Source organism: Chelonoidis abingdonii, chromosome 2, assembly GCF_003597395.2.
Source record: "Chelonoidis abingdonii isolate Lonesome George chromosome 2, CheloAbing_2.0, whole genome shotgun sequence".
In the NCBI taxonomy this organism is placed as follows: domain Eukaryota; kingdom Metazoa; phylum Chordata; order Testudines; family Testudinidae; genus Chelonoidis; species Chelonoidis abingdonii.
The window spans coordinates 261213941-261239025 of NC_133770.1; the positions used below are offsets into that span (position 1 = coordinate 261213941).

General features: G+C 40.2%; 1 protein-coding gene across 2 annotated transcripts in view; it reads right to left on the reverse strand.

Moving 5' to 3' along the window:
* Positions 1-3986: 3986 nt before the first annotated feature.
* The window catches only part of STK3 (serine/threonine kinase 3), a 284230-nt gene continuing 263131 nt past the window's right edge, over positions 3987-25085 (reverse strand). For both annotated transcript variants that reach the window (XM_075063134.1, XM_075063135.1), the window contains one exon: positions 3987-7207. In XM_075063134.1, the coding sequence (XP_074919235.1) occupies positions 7049-7207 (159 nt within the window). In that variant the 3' untranslated portion in view covers positions 3987-7048. The remainder of the gene's footprint in view (positions 7208-25085) is intronic.

The window sequence follows — 25085 nt, forward strand, 5'->3', positions numbered from 1 at the left end:
AGATTGGGCCCTAAATTGTTAAGAATATAAAGAAATAAAGGTTTCTTGTCATATTCTAGACCAGGGATCAGCAACCTTTCAGAAGTACTGTGCCAAGTCTTCATTTATACACTCTAATTTAAGGTTTCACGTGCCAGTAATGCTTTTAACGTTTTTAGAAGGTTCCTTTCTATAAGTCTATAATATACAACTAAATTATTGTTGTTTGTAAAGTAAATAAGGTTTTAAAAATGTTTAAGAAGCTTCATTTAAAATTAAATTAAAATGCAGAGCCCCCCAGACTGGCAGCCAGGACCCAGGCAGTGTGAGTGTCACTGAAAATCAGCTCACGTGCCGCCTTTGACCCACGTGCCACAGGTTGCTTGCCCCGGTTCTAGACACAACCCCTTTTACTTATATCTTTTTTATAACTAAATGTATATGCAGCAGAAAGTGTAACAATCAGCTTATCACACTCTCTGATTAACCAGCTTGTATATAAAATGTTTTACAGATGGCTTTACAGTACATAATCTAGACAGGGCCATCGATTGCTTGCAAAGGTCACTAACAGATGATCTCCTATACTTACACATTGCTTCATCAACAATGAACCAGATTTATATGCTAGCAGGCTCAATGTATAATGCAGCTGAACATACGGGTAGTTTGAACAAATCAACATTGTTTTTTTCTGCTCTGAGTGTATCTGTGCAAATGTAGACAAATGAGGAATAAATATGAAAGAACTAAAATGTGCACTAATAACCGGAGTTTCTACCGTCCCCCTCAACCTTTTTTTGCTCTGATATTCAAAGATTAGCAACAGAACTGTGACCTCACTCACCATGGGCACCACGTAGACAAATGCTTAAAGAAGAATGATTAAAAAAAAAAAAAGAAATGGAACATGAGAATCAGGTTTGGGATGTTAAGTAGAGCAGCTCTCCCGGCACATCCCTCTCCAACCCACTCATGTTCCCATTGCACCAACAGAGCATCACAGACTAGATTTTGCAACAAGCTAAGCACCCACAACTCCCTGGGAGCAGAGATATTCAGCATCTCTGAGAATCAGGCTACAAAACAAACTCAGTTCACAGAGAGGGACGTCAGCAAGATGAGAGGGAGCAGGAGACGCTGCCACTTAGGCTCAGCTCCCTTCATGGCAGTCTGAGTAGGATTTCTGCTCTTTTCATTCCCTGCAGGGCAAAAATCAAAGAGGATGATCTCACCCTGAATTTGGATAAATATTATTATATATGTTTTAAGATGCAGATCGCAACACAATATGATTTTTGTGCTTTGTTACAGTTTCTAAGAAACTGAATTGCAGAAAATAGTACAAATTTCACCAGAAAAAGACATTAAGAAAGCAGCCCCCCTGGCCCTCCAGAGCTCCTACAACTGCTAATTATCCAGTGGGGGCACTTAATCCTTGATGATGCCCACATAATAGCTAAGAGAGTCATACTCAGCTCATCCTCTGATGTCCAAATATATGTGCTTGCCTGACTCACAGACACTTTTAGGAATTGTATAAATTTTGTGCTGTTCAAAGACTGGCTTTCAACTTCATTCCAGGAGAAAAGAAGTGACCATGAAGCCAAACTGATCCACACACAAGAGGGGGAAGTGAATGCCCTATTTCCATTATGAGGAATGTCCCCACACAGTAGTGATGGAGAAGGGAGACGCTCCCCTCAACACACATGGGTAGCATAACAGATACTGCAACCACATGCAGTAGCATTGGGAACCACTGTATTAACTTTACAAAGGTTATGTGTATCATTGCAGGATAGGGATTGTAGCCTATTTCATGAAGGACGATTACCACAGCTCTTCCAGAAACTAAAATCTGTGTGTGTGTGTGTGTGTGTGTGTGTGTGTGTGTGTGTGTGTGTACGCATAGCTGCAGGGTACGGGGGTGGTTTGCATATACTGGTTCAAACTGGTACAAAGGACCCAAAGAGACCAATGAAAGGGCTTCTGGTACAAAAGGCTGAGTTTAACCTGACAGAAGGGCCTTCATTTTTTTTTCAACAAATGGACATGATCTTATGTCCAAGGAGAGACCAAACCTTCTGGAAGTAAGGTTGCCAGGTTTCCAATTTTCAACCAGAACACCCTGTCAAAAAGGGACCCTGATGGCTCCAGTGAGCACTGCTGACCGGGCCATTAAAAGTCTAGTTGGTGGTGCAGCGGGGCTGGCAGGCTCCCTGCCCTGCTCCATGTGGCTCCCAGGAAGCAGCTGGCATGTCCCACTCCTAAACAGAGGGGTGGCCACAGGCACTCCATATGCTGCCCCTTCTCCAAGTGTTGGCTCCGCAGCTCCCATTGGATTGGAATCACTGCCAATGGGAGCAGTGGGGGCTGTACCTGTGGGCGGGGGCAGCATGCAGAGCACCTTGGCCATGCCTCCACCTAGGAGCCAGAGGAATGTGACGCCACTTCCCGGGAGCCACTTTAGGTCAGCGCCATCTGGAGCCCATACCTCTCACCCCCACCCACACACCAACTCCTGCCCCAGCCCCGAGCACCCTCCTGCACTAAAACTCCCTCCCAGAAGTCGCATCCCTCCTGCACCCCTCATCCCTGGCCCCACCTGAGCCCACACCTCCAGCTGCAACCTTCACCTCCTCCCACAGCCCAGCATCCTTCCCCAGGCTGGAGTCCCCTGCTGTACCCTGAACATCTCATTTCTGGCACTACCCCAGAGCCCTCACCCCCTGCCCCTATTCCCCAGCCCAGAACCCCCTCTTGCACCCCAAACCCCTTATCCCCAGCCCTACCCCAGAGCCTGCCCCCCAGCCACAGCCCTCACACCCTCCTGTACCCCAACTCCCTGCCGCAGGCTGGTGAAAATGAGCATGTGAGCGAGGGTGGGGTAGAGTGAGCGATGGAGGAAGAGGGGATAAAGTGAGTGGGGCAGGGCATTGGGGAAGGGGCAGAGCAAGGGTGTTTGAAATTAGAAAGTTGCAACCCTATCAGGAAGGGTTGGAAGGACTTGAACCTGCCAGGATCCCCAAAGCCTGAGGAGTGACTTCTGGTACATTTAAATATGCATTTAGATCTTTTTATTTTTTTTGTTTTCTCTGCATATTTTTATCCTTAAATAAAGTACCATGCTCTGGAAGAACTGTTTGGTCACTTATAAAGCGCTGGCTTACATTGGTCACAGCTCCTGGAGAGAAAGAAAAGCGTAGCGGCTGGACATCAGTCAGGCTAGTGAAGAGATAATCACAGTGCAACTGCAAGGGGGCAGCAAGGCTAACCTCTAGTCAGGAGATTGAGGTACGCAGATCCCTGCCCAGAGAAAGGTGACGGATAAAAGCCTGAGCCCCAAGAGAGTATTCCTGGAGCAGACCATGGAGGATGGGACCAGGGAGCAAAGGTGCAGTTCCCTGAAATTTTGACATGTAGCATCTCTCAATTTCACCTCTCCAGCCTCCTGTATCTGGGGGGGTGGGATACAACAAAGTTTTGGGCTCAAGATCTGCCCCTTTCTTCTTCTTGGGGGCGAGGGAGGGGATCACATGTAGTGTGGTTACTACAGCCCTAGCAATCTAGTAATGACTGTAGTCTGCAACAGCCCTGTAGGGAAGAGGCAGCGAGACAGGTCTAGCATATGGAGCTGCAGTGCAGGAGAGAAACTACGTGAACTTTCACCCCCAGGCAACCTCTTTCATTCCCAAGCAGGGAAGACTTGGGTTGATCTACAATTTATGTCCTATATAAACCATCCAGCTCCTGCTCCAGTATCCAGCTTCTCATGCCTACATGGATACCTTGAGCTGGATATGGTTTCAAAACCTTATTTTCAGAGGCGTTGAGTACCACTGACTTCAACTGGAGTTTGGTGTACTCAGCAATTCTGAAAGTCAGGCCCCTAGCACTAAAGGAAGCAATGTTTTGAAATTTGAAACTTAAAGCACACTTAGTGAATGTCAATAACTAGCATTAACATGATTTAGCTTGAGATGGAGTGAACAACACAACATCCATAAGTGAAAAATAAGTTTTTATTCAGATGTTTAGTGGTAAGTAATTATTTTTCAGAGATTTTTATGTACTAAACTTAAACATACAAAATGGGAAGCAAAAAAAGAAAATGCTAGGTTAAAATCTTACTGACTCTTGATGTGTCAGTAGTTCTCCTGGATTTACTGAAATGCTTGATGTTACAATGTCTTATTTCTCATGCTACCTGACTTCCTTTACAGAAAATGCTCATTCTTCAGTGGAGATAAATGTGGTCATGAACATCGATGCTATGATTTAGTAAATAAATAGGAGAAAGGAAAACATAAAAGTACCCCTCTCTAATATAAAACCTATTTCTAGATTTTACTTCTTGTACATAACTAAGGTTCTGATCTAGTTCTCCCTGAAGTCTGAGAGGCTTTTCACTCATTGCATCCGGCATCAGAGTTATTGAATTTTATATTAGTTAGGGGTATTAAGTTTGGACAGAGAAAATTCTTGAATCTAAGTTACAACATCTCAGAAGTCATGAACTTCACCATCCCAGGTGGCTTATTCAATTTCCAGTTTTCACCATGACTTTTGGCTTTTCTCCTGTATATGTGTAAAATTCAGTTGGGTTGCTTCATCTGGAAAGAAAGTGTGGCTTGCAGGTAGATTGCGGATAGAGAAGGGATGCACTTTATGCCCTCATGCCTTTCAGATGTCATTAGAAAAGCTCTAGCCCGTCTAGTGGTCTTTAACCTGGGCCCCCTCTGGGTAAGTATTACACACGGTGTGCACTAAATTGGAAAATTTTCCAGATGGCACTAAGTCTGAACACAGCGTGTAAGCAGATGATGTTACCACATACAAAACCAACATATGATACTTTTGGTGGGGCAAATGGGAGAAAATATGGGAAGAGAAAGTTAGCAATGATGCAGAGAGGCTATAGTTGGACAATGTCGTTAATTGCCCACAAGGCACAGTGAGAAAGAGTAAATAAGGCTCTCTCCTTCTTGATGAGTCTATGCTCTCCATACATTCTTTCCATATATTATATCTTTGTGTTTATACATACACATCAATGAATTTAAAGAAGAGATAAAACAAAGAATTAGAAATTTATTTGAAATAACAGGTCTATATTCAGAAGTCTATGCTGTCATTTTCATAAACTATATTAGATTTTACCATGCATCACTTCATTGTTTGTTTAGATGTGAGGCAGTAAAAGCACAATGTTGGGGCATCTTGATTTACTGTAGGTTTTCTGGATCTCTCTGAAGGGTTATTTCCTTTCCTTCTTTTTAAAAGGCAGCTCACATTTTAAAAAATTTATGAATTTACGAGAGTCAGTTGTTCTAACTGCCACAGTTAAAATGTATTTGAATTTATGATTTACAAGTTGGCATTACACACACACACACACACAAGTAGAACAAAAATGATAACAATGGCCATATACAACTCCAGAAAAAGAATTGGTCCCAGAAGGGTCAGACATATGCTGATCAGTTTAAAATTATTTTTTTCTTGTTTCGTTAGACTGTTTAAAGATAATGCATGGTTTCCAAAGGCTCATGGTTCAGTATAAATGGTCCACATCTGACTACAGTAAATGCCAAGAGACACGAGATGTATACTAAACATGTAACAGAAGGATGCCCGTAACGCTGGGCACCATTAAAATCTGAATAGCTGCATTTTGCAAGTAATTATCATTATATCTGACTTCTAGGGAAATATCTGAATACCACAATAAAGTTAATTAGGCAAAAGGCAAAAATTGTGGCAATATTAATAGTGACCACAGTCGATAGTTCGGAAAGTGGATCACATTTTCATACAAATGACTGATGTATTTATTGCAATGTGATATATTTCACCTACCATATATTTACACACATGAACCAGAGACAAAAAATGGACACCGATATTAACAAAAGCCTGGTCCTGCATTCCTTATGCACCCAAAACTCTTACAGAAGACAATGAGAATTTTGAGTGTTCAATGAAGGCAGGATTAGGAATACTACAAAACTTTGCTTCTTTTGGACGCTTATTACAGATTAACACAGGTTTTCCATTGATTTTCTTTGGCTTTTAAATTAGTGTCCCTTTTAGCTACATGTCTACAATACAAAACAACAACAAACAAAAACCTACTACAAACCAACCAGGTAAAAAACACTGGCCAAAAAGTGTAGCTGTTGCTTCATTACAAAACTATGGTGCAGAATGATGTTTGAAACTGGTCAGAATGTAAGAATTGTAACAGCAACTAGAAGTATATAGCATAGATGTGATTGCACTTGTTGCTTCTCCTGCACTATAGAAAAATTAAAACTAAGTAGGCACTTGTTTCCTTCCATAGTAGGAGACCACTCAATGTAAGTAAGGGTGACACAACTGACCCTTACATGAATGTTCTCCAGTGTAGCAACTGTGTGACATTTACAGCCATAGGCTCTGATTCAGGGCAGCACTTAAACACATGCTTAACTTATCAATGTCAGTGGAACTTGAACACATGCATAAATGCTGCACTGAATCAAGGCTTTAATATAGCAATGAGTTTCTTTTTCATTACATTCCCACGTTCAATTTAAACTAACCTGGCCCTTCTCTTCAAAACTATCCTAATACCTCCCTTCCCCCCAAGTTTTAAAAAGTAAATGGGCATAAAAATAAATACAATCATCTACGAGTATATAATAAATATGCTACTAAATGGGAGAAAAATATATTGCAACATAAGGCCCTGTAGTGCTGCACAATCATGAAACACTTCAAAATCTTCCAGATATCCTAAACACTCTCCCATTGTACGACATAGTTACCACTAAACAGATCAAACTTCTATTACATTAAATATTTGAAAATAGAAGTGTGGTAAATGCACAGAAGAGTTTAATTGTGTTCCACCATCTTTGTTGAACACCATATACATGTTCTGTCACTGATCCAACTTTGCTTGGTTATGAAGCACAGTTTAATGTTTTAAAAACACCTCTCATAACTATAGAATTCCTTCCGATTTACAATTTAACAAGTGTCTATATTGACTACTAGCACTATCTTTGAGAGTAAGACAAATTCAGAAATTCTGTTGCCTTCGTTTCTTTGCATCCATTGCATCCAGGATAGGCTGCCTCTTCGCTGTGTATCTTTGACGAAGCTCTTCAATTTCTCGTTCCATCATAGGGTCCAAAGCCGTTAACCTCATTTGCAATTCTTCTAAACTTAGGTTTTTTAACTGTAAACAACAAACAGTAAAGCAAAGCTGTTTAATAAAATTGCTTCCAACAACAAACAAAAGATTGATAACTGTTAGTACTAATCATTAGTTTAATTTACCTTGGCAAAGTGAAAAAAGTATCAAAAATAGCAACTAGTGCAGTAGCATGAAAGTACATACAGTCCCATTTACATCTGATTCAAAGCAGTTTCTGTATACCCTGCAAATAGACATATACCTTGTGTTGAATCAGATTGTAAAAAGCATGCGTGTTAATTTATGGATGTAATTCCATGGATATGATGGTATCCAGGATAATTACCACAGCCAATCAAAAATGACTGGCTGAGCTACAGTCTCCTGTGGAACCCTAATAATAAGATAGACAACATCCACAAATAGTACCACGTCAGATAGTCAAGGTAAGAATTAATACTGAGAAGAATTAAAAGGCTCTTGTATTCCTCAATGGATCACTGCCATATCTACACAGGGCAAACTGCCAACAGAGTGTATAAATAATACATGCCAACAACATCCTGAGTTCATAGGAAGGGGTTAGTTATAACCAACCTCTTTTTTTTCTAAGCAGCACATTAATATTTTCTCAGAATGTTGAACAGGTCATTAATTGCTCAGGAGTCCTTTAAAAATTAGTAATAATGAGGCTATTTACAAAGAAATCGACTCATTTGCATGCTGACTGGTGTGACTAACCAAAGCTGGATTCACGCCAGCCAGTGGGGCATTGCAGGCTTGACTTCCCATGCCTCTGCTTGCCGGAAAGAATCCACAGTTCATAGTTTCATAACTGAAAACAAATAATAGTGAAGTTCCTTTTTATTGGCCTGAGGCAGCAAGATGTCTTTCTGCCCTTCACATTCCTGTCAGAGTCCTTTTTGTGCCATCTGCACTTCACTGGTTGCAAAGATTATCACCACAGTTCAGATGGCAGAAGGAATTTAATGAATTACATAAAGCCTCATCCTAAGGGACAGTCTATAATTTGTCCGAATATAAGTAAATGTTCTGACATGCTCAACAAACACACCACCTAACAATTGTCTAAGTCAGAAAAAAAAAAAGAAAACATTTTCTGAATCAGTCTGTTTATTAATCAATATTGAGTTCATGAATCCTGGGCAATTTTCCATCAATACAGTGTAATCTATTTTCCTTGGGGAATAAAATATTACTTTTGATCACTCTATCAGCATCTGAAGCATACAAATTAACACCACTGCTATTGCTATATACAGTCCATCTCCCTATGTTAGGACTAGTACTGATACACTATATCACACATAGTAGCGAAAAAAATGGAGTGTCAGAACTTTAATTAGACAGAGAGAGAACTGGAGCAGGGACTAATCAAAAACCATAATCAAAAAACAGAGCAAAACAAGCAGTATGTCATGTAAGACAATTCTAGCATTAAAGTTCCTGTGAAAATGAGACATTAAGGAAGAGGTACTGATTAGGGTAAATCCTGCCCCCCATCCCACACCTTCACAGGGACAAAGGGTCGTATTATAGCAGAACAGCTACAGTTCTGCCAATTCTTCAGAAAGAGCCAGGTGGAGGATACCTGTAGTCCCAAGCCAGACTGCACATCCCAGTGTGCCTCGAACAAAGCTCTAACCAAAGGAGTCATTTGGGGCCAACAGACCTTCAACTATGAAAATCCAAGGCTGCAGCACTGGCCACGGAGCACCCCATATGTGCTCTGCAGCCTGTTGGCTAGGATTCTTTTCCCAGCTGCACATCTCACTACTTGGGCTTCCACTGAGGGAAGGAGTTTCCCCTAAATTCTAGTTGGATAAGTTGCTCTGCCCTACTTTCAGAAAGGGGCTGGAGAGGGAAATGGTCACTATTGCCAGGCCACCAAGACACCCATTAATTTAGGGGGAAAGAGAGAAGCAGCTTTTGTTTTATTGTTTTTGTCAACTATTAAATGGAAGTGGCATGTTAAAAATCATGTGAGTTGGACATTCTTTAGGGAGCAAGATTGGGATGGGTGTTCAATGTAAAGGGATCTAGGGTACAATGTAGAGGGTTTATGGCCCTAATAGGCATGTATTCAACTGACTCCAAAGAAGTGCAGGAGCTAAGGGGGCACACAAAGTTCCTATTTTTTTAAATTCTCCTTAACGCTTCTTTTTGAAACCCATTTGTGAGAGGATGGAGAGCTCTGGAGATCTGCAAAAGTGAAGGAACTACTTGATGGGATCCAAGTATAATTTCTTGCCTATAGGATGTACCTTTTTTTCAGGACAGATCTTTATGAGGTTTTCATATGATCTTTACAGTCTGCCTTGGCCCTGACTTGGGTACTCAGCTGCTTTCTCTGGATAGTCACTATAAACACACCAAGAGGATTTGGGTCTCTTTATCTATCGTTTGAGACTGGTCATCTACTGCTGTACAAAAGATTTTGTACATCCGGGCAGGGAGAAATGTGATGGGTGCATTTTTATTTAAATCTCAGAAACAGAACAAGGAAACAGAAACAAATGCATCTTGAAGGCCACAGGCAGTTAAGCTGGAAATTACAGATTTGAAAAAAGTGAATTTCAAGAATCCAAATTTCCAAAGAATGAGGGATTTCAGAATGATCTCAGTCAGGTCACCGAAGGGATCTAATCCATTAGAATACTTGTGTGTATCAATGGATACCACTCTGAACACTGGAAGGGAGAAGTGAATATAAAAAAGCAAGGCACTTCATGTGAAAAAAGAAAGCAGAATTGGCTTGTATCTGACATTAGGTGCGTTGAAGCAGGCATGGTCATAGAAAAGCTATTGTATCAGTGTTTACAGAATTCTCTATAAAACAATCATTTTGTCATGATATCCCAAACTGCTAAGTATCATTCTAGAGACAAGATGGGACGTCTGTTGGTGAGAGAGACAACAAAAGATATTACCTCACCCACCTTGTCTCTCTAATATCCTGGGACCAATATGGCTACAACAATACTGCATACAACTATCATTCTGACCTCTATATAAGCTTCCTTGGTTAACTTAAAGATAGTTACTTCTTGGCTTCCACCTATACTAATGGTACTACATAGCATACCTAACTACCTGCCAAGGCCCAAGCGTGTGATACGACATGGGACAAAGATGCTAAGTGAGGTCCATAAAAAATTAGCCATGCAGAAAACTTAAAATGTTGTGGGATTTGTTCTTTTAGGGTAACTAACTTCCTGTTGTCTCAGTAACCTGGTTCATTACATCTGATGCAAGCAATTTTCAACAATGAAAGTAAGGGAACACCTAAATTGTGTGGAATGTAAGTAACTGTGGGATTAAAATGAGTGACATTCCACAAAATGAAGTATGCTGTGCATTATGTTATTTTTAACACATCACTGATGTCTCACAGAGGTCTTTCAGCCTCATTTTACTCAGAAGTAATTTAGTTTACATAGTTTTATTTTGCTTCTCCTTTTTTTAAAATTATGGGAAACATTTCATGAAATTTCCCTCTGTTTGGGTAAAAAGCAAACTGAATGATCAGCAAAGTCTAGAGATCAACCGAGGGAGGCAGAAAAAGGTTCTTCTATCAAGATTACTATCAACATTATTTATATAGGATTAGGCAGAAATCCTGTTTTCTGTTGAATAGAGCCTTGTGTGATTAAGCAGCGTATTACTCTACCTGATAAAAAAAATTCCTTGAGCAATTACTTTACAGTGAAAAAACTCTAAGAAACTGAAACCATTCTAATTTTTCACTATTGTTACAAGAGAGGATAACTCTGATGGAAAAGGCTTACATTTTGCAAGATACTAATTAAAAGGTAGTTAAACAGGAAATATTTCCTTTTGATTCCAACTCTAAAAGCAATGGAGGTGGATGCTCTTAGTTTAGTTCTAACTGTAAACAGCTCATAATTTAAATCACCATAAATAATTTACCATGTAGTTTGCTGTTGAGGATCTCCTAGGGCTACCAACTTCAGCAGGAACAGAAAGGAGTTCTTATGCATTGAGCCATGAAGGCCATAGGAAACCAAAAAGCCTTTAAATTACATTTTGATAGCTTTTAAAATGCTGATCAACTCTAAGAGCTCAGTAATCAAGACAGGCTTGTTTAGCTTCTTAAATCTGAGGACAATAGAATGTTCATTTCCCACTAGGGTTGCCAGGCATCCGGTTTTCGCCGGAACGCCCAATCGAAAAGGGACTTTGCTGGCTCCGGTCACCACCACTGACCAGGCTGTTAAAAGTCCGGTTGATGGTGCAGCAGGGCTAAAGCAGACTCCCTGCCTACCTTGACTCTGCGCGGGTCCTGGAAGTGGCTGCCATGTCCGACTCTTAGGTGCTGGGGTGGCCAGGGAGGCTCCGTGTACTGCCCCCGCCCCCAGCGCCGTCTCCACAGCTCCCATTGGCTGGGAACCATGGGAATTACAGGGGCAGTGCCTGTGGGTGTGGGTAGCGTGCACTGCACAGAGCCACCTGGATGCCACTGTGCCTAGGAGTCGGACATGGCAGATGCTTGCGGGAGCTGCGTAGAGCTGGGGCAGGCAGGGAGCCTGCCTTAGCCCTGCTGCACCGCTGACTGGGAACCACCTGAGGTAAGCGCCGCATGGCTGGAACCCACAGCTTGAACGCCCTCCTCACCCCAACCCCTTGCCCATCCCTGAGCCCCCCTCCAGCCCACCTTGCCTCCTGCACCCCAACCTCTTGCCCCACCCCTGAGACCCCTCTTGCAAGGGTGTTCGGTTTAGTGCAATTAGAAAGTTGGCAACCCTATTTCCCACCAATCCCAGTAAAATAAAACTATTTTTTCTTTTCCAGGATTGTTTGTCCACAATCCAGCAACTGATGGACTGAATCCTCCTGCTGCTAACCTCAGTGAATGGGGATTCTGGTAAAGCATCACCGCCCTGCTGTAACTCTCCAGAATTCTAACTAGTTTATCATTTGACTGTGGTAAACAACAGTTCAAATTAGTACAACTTGCAACATTAGGACTGCATTGTGTACACACACACTTATAATAGGGAAGATATGGACTTGTAGGCATGTAGTCTTTAAGAAGAAAAATTAGCATGTAGGACACTTTTTCTTTTCCCCCCTATATGGCATATTTGCTAATCCAGTAGCCACAGGGAAAGTCACTAACAATGCAGAAAAGCAATGGGGAAGGAATGAAGGAAAGAGGTATCCATGGTGAGATTATATTAATCTATTCTACAGCATGAAGCACTTTCAAGACACATTACTGCCAACAAATAAATAAATAATAAAAAATAATTAGAAGGCCAGGGCCAGAGGGTTCTGTTCAGGCCATTTTGCTCTGTTCCTTCTGGTGCAAAGTAGCCAGATTTTGGCTATAAAGAATTCTCCTTGTGGAAAGCAATTGATGTAATGCAACTGACACCAGTTCCTACACCAGCCTCCTCCTCTCCCTGGCATAGGCGGCCTGCTGGTGGAGGAAATGTCAGAATCGGAGCCTGGTGGAGGGGAGCTATGCTACACCTATCTTCTCATAGTATAAGGTCCCTTAGACTGCTTTAAGACAGGGTGGGGCTGGCCAGCAAAGAGTCACACAGCCATAAACAGTTCCCTATACACCCTGCTTCATCCTGAGCTGAGTGGAGTATCTAGCCCCAGCCTACAGCATTTAGTGAAAGTGTGCATTATGGACCAGGACATTTCTCTCTATTTTTTCCACTAAGGCATATGGCTTTTCCACCCACAATTCAGCTCTAGCTTGCACTGAATGTACATTAAGTTTTATTGTGCAGAAGGAAGGTCTTTTATTTTATAGGCTTCCAATAAGCAGTGTTATTCACAGTTTGCAATGGAACTCTAGAGAATCTTCTTCCCCTGATAGTGGATTGGATGAGCCACACAAAGGGTATTTGTACAAAACATTTGGTTTGCTTTTAAATTCTTATTGCTTTCTGATGTCCAATTTATGCCAGGCTCTCATGTTAATGGGATGGACTGGGACAGGAGGATAGTAGGTTAGTTTCTAGACATGAAAAAGGTTGTTTTAACCTTGGCACCACTAATTTGACAGTATCTTTAAACTGCTTCATCTCTGTGAGAGACAGGTGTGGCCGCATTCCATATATTCCCCCCAGTCAATCTGTCACAGGAGTTTGGAGTAGAGGACGGGGGGGAATGGTGGCACACTGAATCTTGGGCTTTGCAGACAGGTGGCTAATTAAATTACTTTGCAGAGGGCTGCAAATTTGCTTGCATCTGCCTTGGTCTCCCAACTTGTTTGTGACAGGCTCCAAGAAAGCCTGTGTAGCCGTTTACTGCCCACATAGAGGCAGAACATTTGAGAGGGATCCAGGCAGAGTACGTTCTACTGAAAACCCCAAATGCTAACCATTCTGTGACTCCCTCTGTACTTACTGTCAAGACAATGCAGTGGATCAACTACTGGACTAGCAGATGGTCTCATGGGAGAAAAGGCTCTGGTTTTGTTTTTTTGATATTTGGAACAATTGAAGAGCTTGAAAAAAAAAAGACCTTAAAATATTATTCTAACATTCATGTGTCAGAAAGGTTTGGGCATGATCAAATTACAACAGGAGCCAACATTTTGATGAAAATTGGTACAATGTGTGGCATAAAATGATAGAACAAACAAACAGTCTATTTTATTAATAATGGCATTGGATTCTGAAATTAAACACAGGAGGTAGGAAGGCGCTGAGCAGATTTGAAAAGATACCAATTAAAATACAAAAGAGCTTTTCCAAAGCCCTGAACAAACACGACTTGGGTATTCTTCCACAGTTATTTAGCTAAAGCTTCAGATTAAAGATCTTCACATACCACAACAATACAGGGGATCCTCATGCAAGGTCATGCAGGAAACCTGTAGCAGAACAGAGTATCTCGAATCCCAGGCTAGACCATCCTTCCTTGCAGGATGATGCTAACATGGAAATTCAACCTTTTTTAGGTGCCACACCAGAGTCTGAAATCCTACTCTCTAAACATGACATATGCCAAGAGACAAGGAATAATCGTTTGCCAAGCCAAGGAATTTCTAAGGGACACTGGATAGTAGCTGGCAAAATCATGGGCATCAAGCGTTGGTGTCATGTGATCTTGCTGGACTACAGCACACTTCAGCAAGGTCAGAAGATTGTCTTCTCTGTAGAAAACATTGATTTTCTTGGTCATTAATGGGCCCAGCCATTCTTCACCAGCCATAAGGAAGAGGGATCTCTTTCTTCACATAGTGACCCCAGACATCCCTCAGAACTTCCAGGGCTTCCATTTGTGTGATTGGATCAAACTCTCAAGGAAAGTGAAACAAACATTGTTTATCACTGTTTTAATATAATGTCTTGGGTCCCACCAGAACCAGCTTCAACTGCATCAGTGTTTTTTTCAGTGAAGCAGAATGCGAGCTCTTTTCAGAGAGTAATTCTTCCCTCTTTGGCTGGGTGAAGGTAAGCTGCCAGGCTGACCCTAAACTATTGCATGTTCTGGAATGCAGTCCCAGGTGTTTGCTGTCCTGGACAAAAGCCCCAGGGGGTAGTTCAGGCCAAAATGGGAAGTGTGCAAATAGGTATGCCTTCTTCCCACAGGTATTAGAACTCTCTTGAAATAAAAGCTAAGAGGAGAGCAGTAAAATGGCACCTAGGTCCCATTTTCAGAGTCAGTAAGCAGCAGGTATTTCAGTGTGCGGATCTTGGCTGCTGGCTTGTCAGCAGTTTCCGGCACAAGACCCAGATGTGAGGAGGTCTCAGCAGGTCACATCATGCCATGATTCATAGTGAGGGGGCCTGGGAGACAGGAACTAGGGGCAGAGTGGGGGGTCACTTGATTCCACTTGGCCAGCATATATCGAGGGCATGCAAACTTTTCAGGGAATGAAAGCCACAGTTTTGGTGGATGTAGCTCACTACAGTCTTAAGCTGCCCTTGACAACTAACAGGTAAATAAAAGCTCTGTGATGTTTTCAATATACTAAAATTAGATTTTATTAATAGCTTTCATATTGCATGAGTTATCGGAGCAACCTTTCAGTCCATCAAATTAAATGATGGGACACTGCTGTTACACTGGTGAGATGAAAACAAGAAAATGCTTTTTCAGGGTTTAAATTGTTAATAAAATAGATATTCAAAGAAAAAATAATCTGTATAAAGTTTGCTGTGTTTACTTGAAAAAACACATTCTTCCTAGCAACTGTTTAAATGAATCTTACAGATGCTACATGCCTTATTAAAGGCCTTTGATTGAAAAAATATGGCTTGCTAATACTGTATTCTGAGTCATCTATTTTCCCATCTGCTAGCAATTCTTACAATATGAACTATCAACAGAATGGCTAACAACAATAATTTTCTATGGCAATTGCAACAGTGGGTTGCCTATAGCACTTTCTAAGATTTAACCAGTGCATGCCTCAGATTATTTTATGTTGTTAGTGGCCTCAAGTAACAGACACTCTTCCTTTCGCTCCATCTCGCCATTATAGTTGATTCCTTTATTTCTGTTGAGCAGAGTCTGTTTTTATTTTATAGAGTGTGGTCCACTGAGGACTCTATACTCATTTCTATCAATATTAAAGGCTGGATTTGAGCCAGAGTCTAAGAGGTCAAAGGTAGGCCTGTTTATCTTTTTGTCTAATGTCCAAACCTAGGGCCAAATCCTGCTCACCTTACTCACAGAAGTAGTCACATTGGTCTTGGCTGCACAAGGATTTTTTCTTTTCAGATTTTCCATATTTGCTACCACCAGTGTAGCAATTCTGGGAACATTGGTGTAGGCAAGGTGCCAACAACTGCTAGCATTTTAAGCACTGTATCATGTAGTCCTGCTCTTAGCAGAGTCAGACAGTGTGCTGCGTGAGACACCATTGGACACTTGGAGCTCTGTCTACACTGGCATTCCCACATGATCATCCGTGGCGCTGCACCAGCTCCAGTACTGGTGGGAAATCTTAGGGGGGAAATATAGACATAGCCATTGACTTTGATGGGTTTGAAACACTGGTGTCACTGAGGGCATAATTTGAAGACATGGGGTTGCACAGGTGTAATCAAGGACCTAATTTACCTCACTGAACTTTTATTATGTGAGAGGGAAAGAACCCTGGCTTGACTGTCAAAGCCTAAGCTGAGTTTGCAGGACTGGCAGTTAAATTAAACGTATTTTTATTGACACACAAAACACTGAGGCACAATTAACAGCGGACCCAATTTATGGCATTTTTACAATGTCATTTCTCAGGGCAGAGCTCCCATTTTAATGTTCCATGCTTAATTTCTGTATTCAGAGGCACCACCTTTCCTATTCATCAGACTAATATAGGGATCGGTAACCTTTTAGGAGTAGTGTGCCGAGTCTTCATTTATTCACTCTAATTTAAGGTTTCGTGTGCCAGTAATACATTTTAATGTTTTTAGAAGATCTCTTTCCATAAGTCTATAATATATATTAAACTATTGTTGTATGTAAAGTAAATAAGGTTTTCAAAATGTTTAAGAAGCTTCATTTAAAATTAAAATAAAATGCAGAGCCCCCCAGACCAGTGACTAGGACCCGGGTAGTGAGTGTGCCACTGAAAATCAGCTTGTGTGCCGCCTTCGGCACATGTGCCATAGATTGCCTACCCCTGGACTAATACTTTAGAATGTCCAATGCTGAAAACAGCATGTATGGAAGCTAAACTGATAATCATGCTTTTCTGGCTCTAGATTGTTTTTCTGTAGCTTTCTCCAAAGTGCTGACCACCAGGGGAAGAACTGGAGTTGCTTTCTACAACACCTTATGTGTAATATTACAGCTGTGTGCACCTATGCTGTACACTACACATACAGCAGTATTGCCAAACCCAAGCATTCACAAATATCACGTCTGCCCCGCCAAAATTATGGGATTTTTAAAAATAATAAATGTTGGGTTCTTTTTATTTGCCTTTTGATTTTTGAGACTTAGGAGTACACTTGGGTCACATTTTCAAGCCTTCCTCTGCAACTCTGAAGGCTTGGAAACTTACTATTTTTTAAATAATGAAAGCGGGGACCCTTAGACTCTGGTGTTTTTTTTCAAACTCAAGCTCCTAAAGTCAAGATTTATCACTAAATATCAAGAAATCATAAGTGTAGTGTAATGTAGTGTAGTTGTATGCAGCTCACTACTAACACACATTAAAAAACAGAAGCTTTATGTACCGTTCAATCTACCCTACGGTAACTAAATATCATTTATACTGGGCTTATCATCCTGACATGAGCGCCACACAGTTGGGAGATTTGTAACTTTCACTAAGAGGGATCAAGGGAACCTAGAAGTGGTTGTGTATGTAAGTAACATATACTGCAAACCCATGTCTGTAGGCTACTGTGAGGCATTAAAATAAAGTAGACTTGCTCCCATATTAACTCCAGTTGTCTGCCTCCATCATTGCATTTAACATCATATAGCACTTATCTAGATTCTCGCTCACTTAGTATAACTACAAAGCTTATGGACAAGATATTTTTAATTACGTTAAGTAATAAAAATCCACTGTTTAAATCACTTTGGGAAAAATTCTGCAGCATGCTGAAAATTTAGCTTTTAGTAACTAACTAAATTGCAAGGGATACAACTGAGTTGCTCCAAAGGGAAGGTACAAAGAGGTACAAGATATAAGCAAAACAGGAACTTATTTTGCTCTTCCACTTATGTACAGTATATTACATGCTTATTTTTGAGTCTGCTGAAGCATGTTATTTTGATTTTCTATCACCCTTTGTTTAGAACTGCATTGTCTATCACAGACATTTTTCAGAATGATGTTTTAGCATTACAGTGTTAAGCCTCAAGCAGAAATTCAAAGTATGAAATGACTTGAGCGAGCACTAGGCTTACGAACTGAACTCTGCACAACAATTCATGTGATTATCTACATCAGCAATCTCTTTAAGGTTTTTTGGATACAGTTTGAACAATTTTTTAAAAGTATTATACATTTGTGAACAAAAACTCCAAACAGAGGAAATTATTTAAAAGGTCTGTGAAGATCCTCCATCTTGATACTCAGATCATAATACTTAACTTTGAGATACACATATAGCTGCTATCAAAACCAACAGCAAAAGCAATTATCACACCTGATATGAAAAGATGTAGGATTTTCTCTTAGAATGTTATTATGGTATATCTAAAAAAAGCATAACAAACTGTTTCAATAACTTAAAGAAGCAAAAGATAACAAGCTTCAAAGAAAACAATCAAGAATTAAGAATACAGAACCATCATTAATTTAGATAGCAATTCTCCAGCCAGACGTTTTTAGAGAGTTGGATGAGTATCATCACAAAATAGCATTTTATCTCTGTTAGTGAAAAAATTAAAATCTTTCGTTCTTTCTCTAGGGCATGCAGTGTTGTTGCCATCTCAGTCCAAGGATATTTGAGAGACAAGGTGAGTGAGGTAATATGTTTTATTGGACAAACTTCTCTTGGTGAGAGAAACAAGCTTGAAAGCTTGGCTCTCTCACTAAGAGAAACTGGTCCAATAAAAGATACTACCTCACTCACGTTCCTTCTCTAGGGCAGACATTTTAAATTGTCTTTCAATGTCCTCAGCTATTAGCTCAGCTGTCACGACTACAGTTTAGTATAATTCTTTATGTGTTTATAAATACACCCTATCACAGTTCAGAGAAGTGCTGTGATCTTTCAACTCTGTGAATAAACATTGCTATCCAAAAGCTCTGTGGGGCCGATGCATTTGCTTTTGATTTACAATGAGTGGGACATTTGGTTGTAAGGATCAGATTAGTAGCCATTTTTTAAATTTTCTATTGTTTTCAAAGGTGGAAAAGATTTTCACATCCTTTTAAAATGCCATTCATCCACATGTAAATGCATTTTATAAACTGACTTACCAGCCTCATCGTAACCTAGTAGAGCCTAGAAGAATTAATTCTGTCTTTGCAAGCAGAGATTTCGCTTCACTCACTTCTGATTTGGGAAGTTATGGCTTTATAGCTCTTCATGTGGTGATCACTATTATTAAAATAGGAGTTGCCCAAATCAAATCTCATAACAGCTGTTGGACTGTAAATTCTTTCAAGTTAGGACCATTTCTTCATGTATGTTCTATACATTTTCAAGCACAGTTATCACACAATATTTCTATAAAAAGCAACAAAGAATCCTGTGGCACCTTATAGACCAACAGAATATTGGAGCATAAGCTTTCGTGGGTGAATACTCACTTCGTCAGATGCATGTGGTGGGGTTCTGCCTCTGGAAATTTCCACCACATGCATCTGACGAAGTGGGTATTCACCCACAAAAGCTTATGCTCCAATACATCTGTTAGTCTATAAGGTGCCAAGCGACTCTTTGTTGCTTTTTACAGATCCAGACTAACACGGCTACCCCTCTGATACTTAACAATATTTTTACTTTACAAAAGAAATGTTGAATTACCTTCTTCCCCCCACTAAGTCCTAGAAATCAATTTAAAAAAATAGAAATGTCCACCTTATTTATCTGTTTTAATATTTTGAAATACAGTAATTATCTAGACGCTAATTAAAGTTATAAAGAATCCAAGATAAAATGCTGGGGTTTAAAAGAAAACTAACCAGTTACTAAAGACAACTAAGGATCCATGTACTATATATGACGTTATTTAAAACCATATTATTTTACTTTCACTAATAATTCCATTTTGATTAAGAAAGTTGGATTTTAAAAGTAGACAGGAAAATTTAAACAGATTTAAAAAATCACAATTTTTTTGTGACAACAAAATTTCAGTCCCTTTACATCTAGATATACCTCAAAGTTGCTATTACTGAAACCTGATAGAATGATTAGCATGACTGGAACATTAAAATCAATGGTTATAATCTATTTAGGAATGATTGAGCGGGCAAAAGGGGGAGCGGCAGTCTATGTAATAAATGGCATTACCTGTTTCCAAGTTACTGATAATTTGGAAAAAATTATCTTGAATGCTTATGAATCAATGACCTAATAGATATAGCACAAGATGGGGTATATGTGTCTACTACAGATCACCACATCACACTCGGGAACAGGATGATCACCTTTTTATGCACCTCTCTACAACATGTAGCGAAAAAAAAGCTACATGATCATGGGGAACTTCAATCTGAGTGACATATGTTAGAAGTCTGATGCTGCTAGTACTAAAATATTCTTGGAATTTTTAAACATTACAGATGACAATCTCCTAACTCAAAAAGTGTTGTATCCCACATGGGGGAATTCTGTATTAGACCTTGTTTTCACAAATAAAGATGAACTGATCACAGAACCAAAAAATTAATGGTAATTTAGGTACAGGTGATTTTGCCTTTATCACACTTACGATATATAACAGCATAAAGTCCAGACCAGTAATATATATTGTGACAAAGTTCCACCTCTGCCTTGGTGGGTCTTGCGCTTACTGGTGGATTTGCTTGTCTCAGAGATTCATGGCAGCCCTCAGTTTGGCCACTTTTGCTAGTGGCTCAAACCTGCTGTCCACTCAGCTAACCTCATCACTGGCCAGCATGGGGGAAACTGAGTACAATCCCCACAGTCTCTGTGTCCCACCTAGTGGATCGGGAACAGGCCAGATCCCTTTCCAATTTAGACCTTCCCTTCTGATGTTTCTCACAGAACAGGTCAACTCCTCCTGTGTCAGATCAGGAGCTGTGGGGATGGAGGGAACCCAGGTCCACCCTCTACACCAGGTTTCAGCCCAAGGCCCTGTGGATAGCAGCTGTCTACAATGTTCCTGTATCAGCTGCGTGACAGCTACAACTCCCTGGGCTACTTCCCCATGGCCATCCCCCAGCACCTTCTTCATCCTCAGTGCAGGATGTTCCTCCTGAAGCCTGATCATGCTTGAACTCTTCACTCCTCCAGCAGCACGCATTCTCACTCCCTGCTCCTTGCATGCCTCCCTTACTAACTGATGGGAGGTCCTTTTTAAACCAGGTGTCCTGATTAGCCTGCCTGCCATAATTGATTCTACAAAGTTATTAATTGGCTCCAGGTGTCTTGATTAGCTTGCCTGTCTTAACTGGTTCTAGCAGGTTCCTGACTGCTCTAGGGCAGCCCCTGCTCTGGTCACTCAGGGAACAGAAAAAACTGTTCATCCAGTGGCCAGTATATTTGCCTTCTACCAGATTCCTGTACCCACTGGTCTGGATCTGTCACAATACATATATACTTGTTGCTTGAATAGGGCCAATTTCACATAGCTGAAAACAATTTCCAGCCAGATCATCTGGGAGGAAAATGTAATCAGAAAAATGTGAAAGATAATTGGGAATAATTTAAAGAATACCTATCAGATGCCCTAAAAGCTACAATCCCACAACTGAGGAAGAAGACCGTGTTGGTTAAAAAACCAATCTGGTTTAGAGAGGAAGTGAAAGCAGCTATAAAAAATAAAAAATGATATATAACAAATTAAAGAAAGTGGAAGCTGATAATAACGAATGTAAATCAGAAATTAGGAATTGTAGAAAACAGATAAGGGAAGCAAAGGGAAACAAGGGGAAATCTATAACCAGCAGAGTTAAGGACAATAAGGAGTTTTTAAAATACATTAGGAACAAAAAGAATCCTGACAATGGTATGGGTCCATTCGTAAACAGAAATGGCAGAATTATCAATAATAATGCAGAAAAGGCAGAAGTATTCAATAAATATTTCTGCTTATATTTGGGGGAAAAACAGATGATATAGTCTCATCATATGGTGATAATACTATTTCCATTCCGCTAGTATCTCTGGAGGATGTTAAACAGAAGCTACTAAAAGTTAGACATTATTAACTCATCAAGTTCAGATAACATACACCCAAGAGTTTTAAAAGAGCTGTCTGGGGAGCTCACTGGACCATTAATGTTGATTTTCAGTAAGTCTTGAAGCACTGGGAAAGTTCCAGAAAGATAATGTTGTGCCAATTTTTAAAACAAGTAAACAGGCTGACCAGGGTAATTACATGCCTGTCCATCTGACACTGATCCCAGGCAAGATAGTGGTGTGGTGATATGGGACTCGATTAATAAAGAATCAAAGGAGGATAATCTAATTAATGCAAACTAACATGAATTTATGGAAAATAGATACTGTCAAACTCGCTTGATAACTGTTTTTTGATAAGATTACAAGTTTGGTTGATAAAGGCTATAATGTTGACACAGACTTCTTTAAGATGTTTGACTTGGTATTGCAGAACGTTTTGATTAAAAAAAGTAGAATGATATCAAATTAACATAGGACACATTAAATGGATTAAAAATTGACCGACAGGTTTGAAAATGAAACAGTAAATGGGGAATCGTCATCAAGTGGGTGCGATTTCAGTGAGGTCCCACAAGGATTGATTCTTGGCCCTACGGTACTCAACATTTTTCATCAATGATCTGGAAGAAAATATAAAATCACTGAAAGTTTGCAGATGACACAAATTGGAGGAATGGTAAATAATGAAGAAGATGGGTCACTGATTCAGAGAGATTTGAATTGCTTGGTAAATGCAACATAAACAAATAATGTGTGTTTTAATAATGCTAAATGTAAATGTATATATCTGGGAACAAAGATTGTAGGCCATACTTACAAGGTGGAGGACTCTATCCTGGGAAGCAGTGACTCTGAAAAAGATTTGGGTGGATAATCAGCTGAACATGAGCTTCCAGTGTGATGCTGAGGCCAAAAGTGCTAATAGAGGTTATTTTACATCTATATTTATCACTGGTGCAACTGTTGTTGGAATACTATGTCCAGTTCTGGTGCACACAATTCAAGAAGGTTGTTGATAAACAGAAGAGGGTTCAGAGAAGAGCCACGAGAATGATTAAAGGATTAGAAAACATGCCTTATAGTGAGAGATTCAAAGAACTATAGCTATATATCTTAACAAAGAAAAGGTTAAGGGATGACACTTAAGGTATAAGTATCTCCACGTGAACAATTGAATAATGGGCTCTTCAATCTAGCAGAGAAAGATATTTGGCTGGAAGTTAAAGCTAGACAAATTCAGACTGGACATGAGGCACAAATTTTTACCAGTGAGGATAACTAACTATTGGAACAATTTACCAATGGTGGTGATGGATTCTCCATCACTGGCCATTTTTAAATCAAGGGTGGATGTTTTTCTAAAAGATCTGCTCTAGGAATTTTGTAGGGAAGTTCTATGGCCTGTGTTATATTGGAGGTCAGACTAGATTATCTCAATGGTCCTTTCTGGCCCTGGAATCTATGAAAGCACAACTTAAGAGACAGCAACTAACTTGGAGACTGTCTAACCTGAATAACACAGAGTAAGAAAAATGGAATCTTATACTGAAAATCTTAGTGTACATCTTAGCTGTTCTAGAAAACAATTACAGAAGTTAATCTCAAGTTTCTTAAAAGCGCAAAATGTTCATCTCAGAAATTAAAACAAAAATGCTATGAATAAAGCTAACTTTGGAGGGCAGTCTCAATTTTTTAAAAACTGTTTAAATACATAAATTTATCTTTTTTACTAAGGAACCCTGATTTACTTATATTCTCTATAAGGAATAAAATTCAGTGCTGTTTAAAAAGCCAATTTAGAAATGATCTAGGAAAACAACACATCGTCTTTAATCAATGGCAAAATGACAGACGTACTGTTTGTTGTTTTACCTTTCATGCAGAAAGCCCATCGGTTGGTTTACATCTTATGCAGAAAGCACAGTACAGTTTGGGCTTCAATCTCTTTCAGTATCAAGTAACTTGCATGCTGGATGGGAAAACCATATAGCTCAGAAGCTTAAGAAAATTTTCTGGGCAAATAAAACATCAGGGTTCCAACCTACCCGACACAGACAACGGGGGCAAGTTTAGTGATATCAAGCACAGAAACATCAAGCTGCCTGGCAGAAGTGAGGGGTGGGCAGAATGGGAGTGCAGCAAAGAGAAGTGAGCTATCACAGGGGAAAGTGCAGGAGAGGGGGCTGACATCCCAACATAAGGAGGAGAAGCTGAGCAAAGCAATGGAATTGAGCCACCCAGTCAAAGGCAATGTGGTGTAAATAGGAGGGGTTAAGCAAAGCAATCAGATCAAGTTGTCAGTCCGAGGGGAGAAAGAAATACACCCAGCTGATGACAGCAACACAAGTAATGCCCAGGAAAAAGAGCCTGGGACCATGGAGAAGGTCATGGATGAGAATTCCTGAAGCTGAACCTCAATTTGAATGTATTGTCCATCAGTAGTTTGATATGAGGTGATGAAGAAGCCAGGTGCTATCCTTGCGAGACACAAAAGCAAACGTTTCATTTTCCACACAAGTCAGAGTAGAAAGTGTAACATCTTCAAGAACCTAGGAAAAGTTAGAAGCAATATTTGCTACTGCTACAGGACAAGGCTCTCAGCCCCAAATCCCTCAATCTTTCTGGTTGCTGGAAGGGGTCTTTCTTTGTTCCTTCATTAGCCACTGTTTTTGAATCCTCTTTTCCAGTGAATAGCTCTTATATGGGACTCTGCCAATGTGGTTTGGAGTGTGCAAGAAGCAACAGAATGCAACTAGCAAAATTTTACAGGTTCCCAACAGCAGCAATGAAACCTGACTAGATTCTGCTCAGTTTTCACTCTGCTGCCTGGAGGAACTCTGAGCAGCAGCAGAGACAATGAAGCTGTCTGAGACTCAGGAAGACAGCACCACTTTGGTTCATACTTGGATTGCATTTGGAAAGTTATCAACCACAAAGGCTAGAGTTTTAATTTTCTTTTTAAATGAAAGCTTAGACTTTGTAGAAGTTGATGACACTTTCCTGGGAAAGTTCCCTGCTTAGTGTGGGTCAAAGAGAAGTGAGCGGATTTAGTTACTCTAGATAGTGTAGCTTTTTACTGAAGCCACACATTTTGCACAAATCAGACTAATACATATTTTCAAGATAGT